This window comes from Elgaria multicarinata, chromosome 10, assembly GCF_023053635.1.
Source record: "Elgaria multicarinata webbii isolate HBS135686 ecotype San Diego chromosome 10, rElgMul1.1.pri, whole genome shotgun sequence".
In the NCBI taxonomy this organism is placed as follows: Eukaryota; Metazoa; Chordata; class Lepidosauria; order Squamata; family Anguidae; genus Elgaria; species Elgaria multicarinata.
The window spans coordinates 91,539,056-91,551,632 of NC_086180.1; the positions used below are offsets into that span (position 1 = coordinate 91,539,056).

Genomic DNA, 12,577 nt, shown 5'->3' on the forward strand with positions numbered 1-12,577 from the left:
GATCACGCTTCCCTTGCTGGAAAGAGCAATTTGTATTGCTGATCTCATATGCTTCCTCATCCCATTCCCCCCTTTTGTGCCATGAGGAGGCGATCAAAAGCTTCTACTTTCAGAGTTAAGCTGACCACAGTTCCCCATGACGTCTGAACTTTGGGAACTGTAGTTCGTTATTTTAAATTATGTTTAGTAAGAGCTAACTAGTATCGAACTGTTTGAAATATCACTGGGACTACGATTAGTTTAAAATTGAACACCGCTCTTCCTCACAGGTGCAATAGATGCGGGTGGAAGAACCTAAGCCTGAGGCTTGCATGAACTGCTTTCGTAGCTGGACAACATAGTTTCCTCTTACATCTGAACAGATCTATTGAGTCACTCAGGTTGTTAATCAAGAACCAGATTCATATCTCAGAGAAAAAAATCATTATCTCAGAGAAAACAGTGCAGATGTTAGTGTACCAGCTGCAGGGTGATACCATCCCTCCTTTCTTTCACATGGACCTGGTTTGCATGTCACAGTGGCAAATCATAGGCAAACCCATGATTTGCAGGGATATGTGTTAGGTTAACTTGTTAGGTTAACTCTGGGTTGTTAACTCTGGGTTGTTAACAACTCAGAGAGTCCAAATTCAGACATAAAACTAAAAACGTATGAATGGCATGTTCGTTTATGCAAACTGGAAGCAGCTCACATCCTGAAAAATTGTGGGTTAATTGACCCCCAGTTGGCTGCCATGATGTGCAAACTATTCCATAGTCTCCCCACCCATCTTTAGCCCTGTTTGCATTACTTGTGAGCATTGCTGACTCTAGTTGAAAACACTCCAATTCATTTCTTATTTGTGGAATTGCGGTTGATAGTGCATGATTCCCATCACCACCGTAATCCCTAAATCTTGGTTCTACATTACGTATTCACAAGTCTAATTCTGTGTTCTAGAAAAAATATGTTTAATTGAAACTTAGTTTTATTACTACAGGTCCTGTTATTTATTTTTTTAAGAAACAAAATAATAACCATCCAAATACTGCTATGGTTTTTGTGAATTTATTTTTAAACATATTGTTTCAGAAGTGATGGTTTATTGTTTGTTAGGTTTCAGTATTCAGACTTTAGGATGCATTTTTAGCATTTACTTTCCAAGTGGCTGTTTTCAAATGGTCAGAAGAAGATTCTGGAAGCAGGTCACAGAATGAAATGGAAGTGAATTTAATCCCTATGTGGTTTATCTGCTTTTGGCATAAATTACTGTACAGTTTCTTTTGTTCCAGGGGGCTTCTTTCAAATTGATGAAAGCTATAATTCTGACAGGTTAGAACAGCTTGTGTTGGGTGAACTTTCAGCACATTGTATTTCTGCAGGCAAAGTCGTGATCTCCATTCCTCAAACTAAGGTTAAAGCATATTTCCCAGGATCATTGGAGTGGAAGCCAGAGTTGCTTTAAGTAGCGTACAAACATGATTACATCTAAACCATAAGTTATAGCTTAAATGTAACAAGCTCCTTGTAATGGGTCAGACCATGTCCAGGTAGCCCAGAACTATCTGCATTGACTGGCAGTCGCTCTCTGGTCACCTTTCTTGCCGGAGATCCTTTTGAACTGGAGATGCTAATGACTGAGCATGAGATCTTGTGCACGGACATTGTATGCCCTACTGCCATATGGCCCTTCCCCAAATGTAGTTACTGACTTTTTTGTGAGTAATATTGAGGAATATTTTACTATATACTGAGATAAAAGTCCTTCACAGTTCCTTTTCAGTACTGATGGTGATGTGTTAAAGTAGGGTGTAAACTGATAATTGACTCAAATGTAGCTGTGCCAGGATAGATCAGATGAGATTTTGTCATATGTGTAGTAATAGAAGCAGAGATATGCCTAACTAAAAATTGAGAGAATTTTGTATCAGAAATTATATTTCTCCATGTATAATTGAATAAAAACCTTGGTGTCGAAATCAGTTAAATTGACATCAAAGTTTACCTAACACAGGCTGTTCTAACCTGTCAGAATTATAGCTTTCAACATTTTGAGAGAAGCCCCCTACAACAAAAGATACTGCACGGTAATTTATGGAAAGATAAAAAGATAGGAATAAACCAGGGATAGTTTAGATAGATAGGGACAAACAGACAAACTAGGTAGGAATTAAACCTAGTTATGGTGTTGATCCTCAAATCATATTTGCTGTAATAAAAATGCATAATGTTATGATGTACAATGCTGATTGTCAGGGTTTGGGCAGGCTGAGGTTGGGTTTCAGCCCAGGCCGAAAAGAATCAAAGAGACAGAAACAGAAGATTTGGTCAAAGACAGACTGGTGGCCATGTACCAACTAGGCAGATGAGAATGCAATGACAGAAGTCAAGGTAAAAAACAGGTTGTTCAGGTGTAAGATTAAATGAGGCAAAACTGTCCTTAGTTCAGGGACTTACTTGCTCAGATCGAGGAATCCAGTCTGACGTGAGAATATGGTTCTTGTCAGCCCCTATAGTTTCTGTAGTTCTGAACTCTGTAGGTTCTAGCCAGACTGAAGAGCTGCAGTTCTTCGTGGTCTCTATGCATCACACATATGGGCTCTGCGCCCGCGCGGAGGCCTGAACCGGAACCTCAAATAGCTAAAAATAATGTTTTAGGCGGGAACCATCCCCAGCGCCACTGCGCATGTGCCCGCCTATACCTCAGTTCTTCGTTGTCCGCCATTGTGGCTAGACCTAGAAAACTGACCTCTTAGCATTTTTCCTCGTAGTTTTTTCTTATACTTACCTTTTTCACTGTTTTTCCTCTCAGTATTCTCTCAGTATTCACTTCTCTTTTTCTCCTCTTCTTACTATATATATATATATATATATATATATATATATATATATTAGATATAGTATTCGTTTTCACGGCGATCCCCGGGTCGCTAGGGCCTTCTGTCCTACGGCAGTAAAGGCTCCCTTTAGAAAGTGTGTTAGTTGCCGGGCGAAACTTCCCCCAACTGACGGTCATTCGCTCTGCATAATCTGTTTGGGCGAAGGCCACAAAGTCGAGACTTGCCACCACTGCATGTATTTTACTAAACAGACGCGCAAAAATCGAGCAGATCGACTGAGATCTATTCTGTGGGGAAAGGCACTCAAAGCGATCGACGTTCCCAAACAGAAAACAATGGAGAAACCTACGATTCCAAAAAAGACCATTACTCTTACACAACAGAGTATCGACAATGACCAGAGCTCTGGCGTACAAACGTTCGTCATCTCTGAAACGACCATGGCAGAAAAGAGGACGGATATACCCCTCACGCCTGGTTGCTCTTTGGTTAGCTCTGTGGCTAGAAAAATTTCTAAAAAAGCCCGGACTCCAAAGTCTGCCGAGTTGCAGAAAAGGAAGAAAAAGAGAAAGGACTCTAACAAATCTTCCTCACCGCGTGTCTCTACCGTACCGACTGCTACGGTATCGAGCAGGCCTGCATCGGTGCTGACCATGGTACCAAGGCCACTGGAATCAATTTCTGAGGGTGAGATTAGAGACTCGACACTGACACGATCGGTACAACAAGAGCCTCCTACATGCGAGAAATTGGCTGTACGCCCCAAAGGGCAACCGCAGCAGTCTTTGCCTCTGATCTCCCCAGCGAGGTCAAGACCACCCAGACTGATTACTTACAGAGAGAGATCATACTCTCCACATTCTGATTGGGACAGACAGTCAGCTTACACTGATCCCTATAGATGCCGCGACTGGGGCGACTGGGAATACTATCGCCCACAGGCATATTTACCGGCAGATGATTATTACTATCGATACCAACAACCGGGAGATAACCAGTTTGCGCGGCCTCCGCTAGTATCGAGAGCCCTTCCAGGCCCGATGGCACCTCCACCATCTATGCCGACCCCCTCTCGGTACCGTGAACGCTACAACTCCAGTAGCGCCTACAACTCCAGTAATCCGTCGATACCATGATCAGCCAGCTATGGTATCGAACACGGCGATCATGCCTTTACTGCCGTCGCAGTCGGAACAAGAAGTACAACCTTTACCATCATCACCACATCATCAGTCTATATCACCTGATGATGATTATCAATCAGATTCAATCTCCACTGTATCACCAATGCCATCTATTCCATCGCCTGACGATGCAGTAAACTTCAAAGATCCTGGGTCTCCGTCCGAGGATATGGGACATTTCTCAGAGCACATTCTAAGAATGGCTCAATCTTTGGTGCTCGTAACACATCAGGCTGCAGAAAGACTTGATGACCCTATCTATGACGTACTCCACACAGACGCCAATGTACCAGTTGCCATTCCATTCCCTCCTACCTTGCTGCAGATGGCACAAATGTCATGGAAGGCACCCTCGTCCACAGCACCAACTTCAAAGCGTCTTGAAGCGATGTATCGTATCCGGGAGAAGGGGGCCGAATTTCTTTTTCAGCACCCTAAGCCCAACTCAATTGTGGTCGAGTCGTCGCAAGGGAAATCTCAAAAGATCCATTCTGCACCTGTAGATAAGGAGGGCAGAAAATTAGACTTCTTAGGCAGAAAAATCTATGCTTCTACGTCCCTAGGCTTACGAGCTGCTACCTACCAAGTGACCATGGCTCAGTACCAGGTTTTCCTGTGGGGAAAAATTGGGTCACTCTGTGACTATTTGCCTGACGATAAAAGAGAATTAGCCAGTCTTCCAGGCAGAAGCTTCAGCCATCGCAAAGCAACAGCTCAGTACCGCGAGGCATCAAACAGATTGTGACTCTAAAGCTATGATGGGTTCCATAGCCCTTCGTAGAAACGCATGGCTTAGGTTGGCTGGTCTAAGCCATGAGACTAGAACCAGGATTGAGAATTTGCCATTCAATGGCAAGGGCCTTTTTAACGCCAAAACCGACGAGGCAATGGACTCCATTCATAAGGCCCGTACTACGGCAAAACGAATGGGTTTTTCTGCACCAATGGTCCAATACAGACCCAAGAGATGGTCTAGACAACCATTCTCTCAACAACAGCAGCGTTTTCAATAAGACAAACAGCCTAGACAACAGCAGCAACAACAAATGCAAAGAAAGAGGAGTTTTCAGCCTCGGTACCAACAAACCCGCCGACAACCAGACTTCGGCAAGAAGCAGCACCTTTGACTACCCTTACCATTACCTACCACCTTTCGGCCACCTACTTCAGCAGTTCATTCACCAATGGGAAACAATAACCACGGACTCCTGGGTCCTTACCATCATCCGCAATGGATACAGCATCGAGTTCGATACCATCCCTCCTTTTTTGGGAGTAAGGATAACAGCACCATCTATTCCACTTCTCCAAGAGATTCAAACACTCCTCAACAAGGGAGCTATCTCGCAGGTGCCGATTCCCCAATTCAATCAGGGGTTTTACTCCCGTTACTTTACTGTTCCGAAAAAAGATGGGGGTCTTCGACCAATATTAGATCTGAGACAGCTCAACACCTTTATTACTCCCAAGAAGTTCCATATGATCACGGTGGCATCGGTCCTTCAACTAATCCAGAGAGGCGTCTGGTTTGCTGTAATAGACCTGAAGGATGCTTACTTTCACATCTCCATCAGAAAGTTGAGCCAACCCTTCCTCCGCTTTTTAGTTGGGGACCAAGCCTTCCAATTCACCATCCTTCCATTCGGACTCGCAACAGCACCTCGAGTATTTACGAAGGTGATGACGGTGGTGTGTGCACACCTCAGGCAACAAGCAATTTCTGTCTACCCCTACATAGACGACTGGTTACTGGTAGCAGAAGACAGAGCTACCCTACAGAACAGCATTACCATTACCCTGCAACTCCTCGACAGCCTGGGGCTCTGGATGAACCTAGAGAAGTCTATCCTAAAACCCCAAACAAAGATAGACTTCATAGGTGTTACCCTGTTGTCGGTAGAGGGAAGAGCCTACCTTCCAACATTGAGGGGGCGGAGCCTGACGGACCATGATTCGGTAGGTCAAAATTTAGGCTCCAAAATTGGAAGCCGATAAACTTTGTCATCTCAAATAAGCGGGCAAAATTTTGTAATGAATTGGTGTATGAAGACCTCTGCTATCGGCTGGTAAACTTTGGAGCTGATTGAAGCCGTGTGGACTTTGCTCTATGTGATTAACGGCATGACGCACTAATTATTAGCCGGAAAATGGGGGAATTGTGGTTTCTCTTCAGATCGTGTAAATCTTTCGCCTTTTACAACTTCATTCCCTGCCATCTGCTTATCAGGGAGACTGATTAGAGCAATAAATCTGATAGCCGGAATGCAGGAGGCGAATTATTCAGTAGTAGAAGTAGAAAGACTTTAAAAATCAACTGACTGTTGCCCGGTAATGTGATTTACGAGTTGAATGTCTAATCCCAAGAAACAGAAAGATAAAAAAGAATTTAAAACTGTCTGGCAAAGGTCCATCAAATCATTCGAGTGCTAGACTTTGTAAATTGTCGGAATCTGAAGCAGAAGCAAACTCAGACGACGATATAAAAATGGCGTCAAAATCTGGCAAAAAGCCAACAGACGTGGATGAGATCAAAGAACTTATTGTCCTTAAAAACAATGCACTATTTGAAAAAATTGACAAAATGAGTGAAAAGCTGGACAAGAGAATGGATGAACTTGCTAACACGATAGCTCAAAATGATAAAGATATCAAATTACTTAAAACAGAAGTAAATTCTTTGGGGAAAGAAATGGATCGACTTAAAGAGAAGCATAATATAGACTTTGAGGAGCATGAGAAAGGCTGATTCAGCTACAAGGCCAGAGTAGAAGATCATCGATTCGAGTCAAGCACTTCCCAGAGCAACCAGGAGAAGATTTGAGAGTAATATTATTGTGCTGGTTCCCGAATGATCAGGAATGATCCCGAAGGGAAGGGGGAGCACTTGTTATTATGTTGAATTATGTTGATTATGTTATGATAAAGCATTATATGTTAATAATTATATATTCAAGTAATTGTTAGGTATTGGTATGTTAATTGTTATGTTGGTTTGTATTTTATGTAGTAATAAATAAATAAATTTTTTTTAAAAAAACTTCCAACATCGAGGGCCATAACCCTACACGACCAAGTGCTCGATATCAGAGCTCGATGCCTTACCACTGCATGGTCGATACAGACATTACTGGGGCTAATGTCCGCGACCACCGCAGTCATCAGGTTCGCGAGGTTACGGATGAGAATCCTGCAGAACTGGTTTCTCAGAACCTTCTACCTCCGTGCCAACCCTCATCGGACTCGACTGTCTCTACCACCTTCGGTGCGGTCATCTCTTCTCTGGTGAATCTCCATCGAGGAGTTCCCTTTCAAGCCCCAAGCCCATCGAAGACTATCGTTACCAATGCTTCATTGCTAGAATGGGGCGCTCATTGCGGACCACTCCAGGTCCAGGGGAGGTGGTCTACGCCACAAAAGACTGAGCATATCAACCACCTCGAGTTGCTTGCAGTAGAAAAAGCCTTGAAAGCCTTTGTACCAACTTTGCAGGGACACAGTGTACTTGTAGCCACCGACAACACTACTGTCGTCTGCTATATCAACAGATAGGGGGGCACAAGATCTCATCCCTTGACAAGATCAGCCCTTCACATATGGAACTGGTGCATAAGGAGAGACATCTTCCTAACCGCCATCCATGTTGCAGGGAAGACGAACACTGTAGCAGACTTTCTGAGCAGATTGTTCCATACCGACCACGAGTGGGAGCTCGATGCCGGGACGAGGCAGGACCTCTTTCAATACTGGGGTACCCCCATGATCAACGTCTTTGCCTCAGAAAGCAACGCTGTATGCCCCAAATTCTGCAGCAGGGCAGGCAAGGGCAGACATTCCTTAGGGGACGCGTTCACCAGGACATGGAAAGGAGCCCTACTCTACCTATTTCCACCCTTTCCACTGCTAACATGCGTCCTAGCCAAGATCCAGATGGACAAATCGGACTGCATCTTGATAGCCCCTTGGTGGCCTCGACAACCGTGGTTTTCCCATGCATTAAGATTGTCGAACCACAATTACATACGGCTCCCGTCAATGCTGCTGACTCTGGATCAAGGCATGATACGGCATCTGGAGTTGTCGACACTGAAAATGACGGCGTGGAGGATATCACTATGCACCCCAAAGACTTAACTATCGATGACATTCTGCTAGCGTCCCGTAAACCATCGACTAGAAAGTCATACGCTAGCAAATGGAAGAGATTCTCTATCTTTTCTAGAAGTAGGAATGTCCAACCTGACTCCTGCTCTATTACGCATATTTTACAGTACCTACTCTCTCTGTACCAACAAGGTTTGAAGATGTCGTTGATAAGAGTCCACTTAGCTGCCATCGCGGCATCGCGTAAGGGTGTCAACAGCTACTCACCTTTCACACACCCGGTAGCGAAAAAGTTTTTGCGGGGGCTAAGAAACTCGATACCGACGACTAGACACATGATACCAACTTGGAGTCTGTCGGTAGTACTACATGCCTTGACAAGGAAACCATTCGAACCTTTGGCTACGGTCGACCTAAGACTACTGTCCTTTAAAGTAGCATTCCTCATAGCAGTGACTTCTGCACGACGTGCAAGCGAAATTAGGGCTTTAAGAGTCGACCCACCTTACTTAACCTTTCACAAGGATAAGGTGATACTCCGTACCGACATAGCCTTTCTACCGAAGGTAGTGTCGGTCTTTCATACGATGCAGGACATTGTACTGCCTGCATTTTTTCCTAATCCTACAACACCAGTGGACTGTACCTTGCACCTGTTGGATGTTAGAAGAGCCCTTGCATTCTATAAGGCAAGGACGGAAAACTTCAGAAAGACAAAACAGCTGTTTGTGTGTTATGGGGAACCTCGTAAGGGTCTCCCCATATCTTGCCAACGTCTTTCCCACTGGATAATGCAGGCAATTGAAATGGCTTACACCTTTGTCTAACCTGCAGTTATCTGACACCGTGACAGCCCACTCTACTAGATCGGTGGCAACTTCAGTGGCGTTTCGTAGGGGTGTCCCCCTACAATAAGTATGTAAGGCAGCAACGTGGTCAACTCCATCCACATTCATCAAACATTACAACCTTGATGTGAGGGCGCAACAGTATTGTTCATTTGGAAGAGCAGTCCTGTCTGAAATATTAAGATGACACACCAACCCACCTCCAGGTATGTCAGCTTGCTAATCGCCCATATGTGTGATACATAGAGACCACGAAGAAGAAATGCAGGTTGCTTACCTGTAACTGTAGTTCTTCGAGTGGTCATCTATGCATTCACACAACCCACCCACCATCCCCTCTTGGTGGTGTATTTTGATACTTTCTATGAATTGAATTATATTAAATGTTTTTGTATATACAAAGTTTCTGGGGCCACAACGTCGGACTCCTGTAAACTGAGGTATAGGCGGGAACCGCATGCACATGTGCAGTGGCGCTGGGGATGTTTCCCGCCTATAACGTTATTTTTAGCTATTTGAGGTTCCGGTTCAGGTCTCCGCGCGGGCGCAGAGCCCATATGTGTGAATGCATAGATGACCACTCGAAGAACTACAGTTACAGGTAAGCAACCTGCATTTCCAGCTTCTATGGCTGCTACTGTAGCATAGCGGAGATTGAACTGTGTAGCTTTTTTGTAAGTTGTTGCTTCAAGCTGCAGCTAACTCCTAGGCCCATTAATATAGACTAGTTTTATTTGCTAGCAGTGCTGGATTGTGTGGCACTTTGTGAACGTATCAGTAAATACAGACAATTCTGAGCATGTATTTGCTGGCACAGAAACTGATAGGAAAAAAGTCAAAAAAGCCTCATGTCACCACATCTTAATGAAGGAGTTATTAAGCAAACCAAAGGAAATCTGTCTGTTATAGACTACCTCCTTCCCCCCCGCACCCCGCACACACACAAAACCCCCTGTGCAACTGTTTGTATTTATTATAATAAGTTCTATGATATGCTTTACATATTACTTACAACACTCTAATGTATTTTTCAGACTCAAGCAATGTGGCTTCGATACCTAAGTATAGTCTGCATTCTTGCAATAATTGCATCATTTTGCATTGGACCAGGTAATGCTTTTTTCAAAATTCATTTGTTAAGTGAATAATCAGCGATTCAAACTGAAATACTGTCATGACAAAATGGTCTTCATATTTACTGTTTTTACCTGTGAATGTTGGTCGGGGTGGTAGTAACAATTGATAGCCTTCGCCTCCAGGTCATCAAAATTAATTTAGTAAGAACACATTACCAATATTCATTTGTATTTGTTAGTGTGTATGTGTGTATAATGTGACAGAAGGCTGGGTTCCACCCAGCGTCCCTGCAAGATAGGCCCTGGACCAAATGTCCGATTTCTCAGGCAGCCACCTCCCTAACCCCGTCCCAAGACGGTAGTAGCCAGCCCTTCAGAGAATAAACACACAGCCACACCTTAAGGCCTGAAGCAGTTTATTTAAAACTAACACGTAAGGCTCCAGTCAAGACTTAAGCAAAAGCAGGGAATGCGAAGGGGAGGGAAAGAGTGTTTGAGGTAGGAAAAAGCAACGAGCAAACAACAACCAATCCCTTAAAACTTTAACCCACCATAAATCCCACCACAAAGGCGACAAGTCCTCCCTGGAGAGTCCAGACACGTATTTATTTATTTATTACATTTATATACCGCCCCATAGCCGAAGCTCTCCGGGCGGTTTACAAAACACCTATCTAAAACCAAGCCGTAACTCAGCTCGCCTGGGATCTCCCGTTCCAGGCACATGTGAGTCCAGGGAAGATGGCTGGCCCCTTGCTACCTACTCTTTTATCTCTTCTTGGGCCTGGTAAGTTTGACTCTCCTTCTCTCAAAAGGGAGGCTGAGTCTGCTTCTCAGACTTCAGGCAGCAAAACTCTCTGCCCTCAAGGAAAGCCAGGCCTGCTTATGAACTAAAGTTTCACTCACATTCAATTCCATAGCTTGGAATTGTGGTAGGGTCTTGTGGTAGGGTCTGGTCATGCTGAGGAGATGACCACGCACACACAGGATAGAAATTCACAGCTGCTGCTGTTTGCTGCTTTAACTCAGATCAGGAATCCATTGGATTTTGGGACAAAGACAGAGGGTGGGGAGGAAGCTCAAACCTTTCTCTCACAAAAAGCCATGGTCCCTAATTAGACAGCACTCTTAGAGGGAACTACAACAAAATCCACACACCCCTTCTAGGTAGTGCATGGGAGTGAGAGTTGTTGCATTTAGTGGAGCTGAATAGACATGCACAGGATTGAATTGAAAATCAAGCAGCAGCAATGATCAAATGAAGAATAAACACACATACACACACACACACACACACACACAGAACAAGCAAGTTGATTGTAGGATTATTGTGCTAGAAAGAAGAGGAACTTCTCAGTTGCATCTCTCTCTGTGTCCCTTGCCAAGGTTCCAGGCAGTTTTAAAAAGGCTACAACCCTCTACACACTTACCTGGGAGTAAGACCATGACACTCTGGTCACTGATTATTCCACTGAGGAAATGTCTTTGCTGCAGGAGGCCGCCCTTTTCCCTCAGGGTTCCAATCTAGCTGGGCAGGAGGGAGAGACAGAGAGACACTACTGAGTATGCACACGCACACTATACATTGTAATGGCTGTCGTTACAATGGAATGAATAAATATTATTTAAAAATCAACTAAAGGGAATTTTTAAAAAAGAAAAGCTATTCCATCAAATAGACGATCAAAGGAAATGTAAATCATCAAGATTTTAATTAGGGTAAGCTCTAATTTCCTCACAAAAGAAGGATAAAAATAATCGCCAGTGTAAATCTTCGGATCCATTTTAGTTGAGAGAGATATTTTTTCTACTGCCCTCCTTCCCTCAATCTTTCACCAGTTTTCTTCAAATTTTTAGGCTACGTAAAACAACATTTCTTTCTGGCACATGTAAATTTCAGGAAGATTGGTGAAACAGTTTTGAGTTAATGAAAGTTAGCATGACAAACTCCCCAATTACCCCCTTATAATGGTAGAATGCTTTTCCGCCTATCAAATCTTAACTAATAATGCACTGCCGTGCATTCTTAAATACTGAGTATGAACATTTTATCTAAATCAATGCAGAAAATTTAGGAGGCAGAGTTTTCTGTATCTGAAAAGCATTTCAATTATTCTGTGATTGTGATGTCTTTAGTTTGATGCTCACTTCTGTGTACATTTGCATATGCATCTAACTTGTATCCATAGTTTTTGCTTCTCCCAGTTGTCAGGCAGAGGCTCCTTCCGTGTGGTGAGCTGCACTTAAAGAAAGTGTTTCTGCTCAATTTGGGGAGATCCCCCTTTCCCCAAAGCTATAGACTGCTCTCCATTCAGCAGGATCTCTCAATCCTCTGTGTGGCATTTTGGACTGCCATGGAAATGAGAAGGCAGGAAAGTCTGCTGCTGTCAGTCCAGTTACATGCACATAATATGTATCTAACCCAATGACCTGCTCCACATATATTAATAACACATGGTTTATTTAATCCATGGGTTGTAGGATTCTAGGTTGTGATATGTGAATGCAGCCATTTATGAAGATATTCATGTCTGAGATTAAGTTTTTC

At 43.6% G+C, this 12,577-nt stretch overlaps 1 protein-coding gene across 2 annotated transcripts in view; it reads left to right on the forward strand.

Annotated features, from left to right (window-relative positions):
- The window catches only part of SLC2A9 (solute carrier family 2 member 9), a 75,099-nt gene that overhangs the window by 53,519 nt on the left and 9,003 nt on the right, over positions 1-12,577 (forward strand). For both annotated transcript variants that reach the window (XM_063135672.1, XM_063135673.1), the window contains exon 10: positions 9,988-10,063. In XM_063135672.1, coding sequence (XP_062991742.1) covers positions 9,988-10,063 — 76 coding nt within the window. The remainder of the gene's footprint in view (positions 1-9,987; positions 10,064-12,577) is intronic.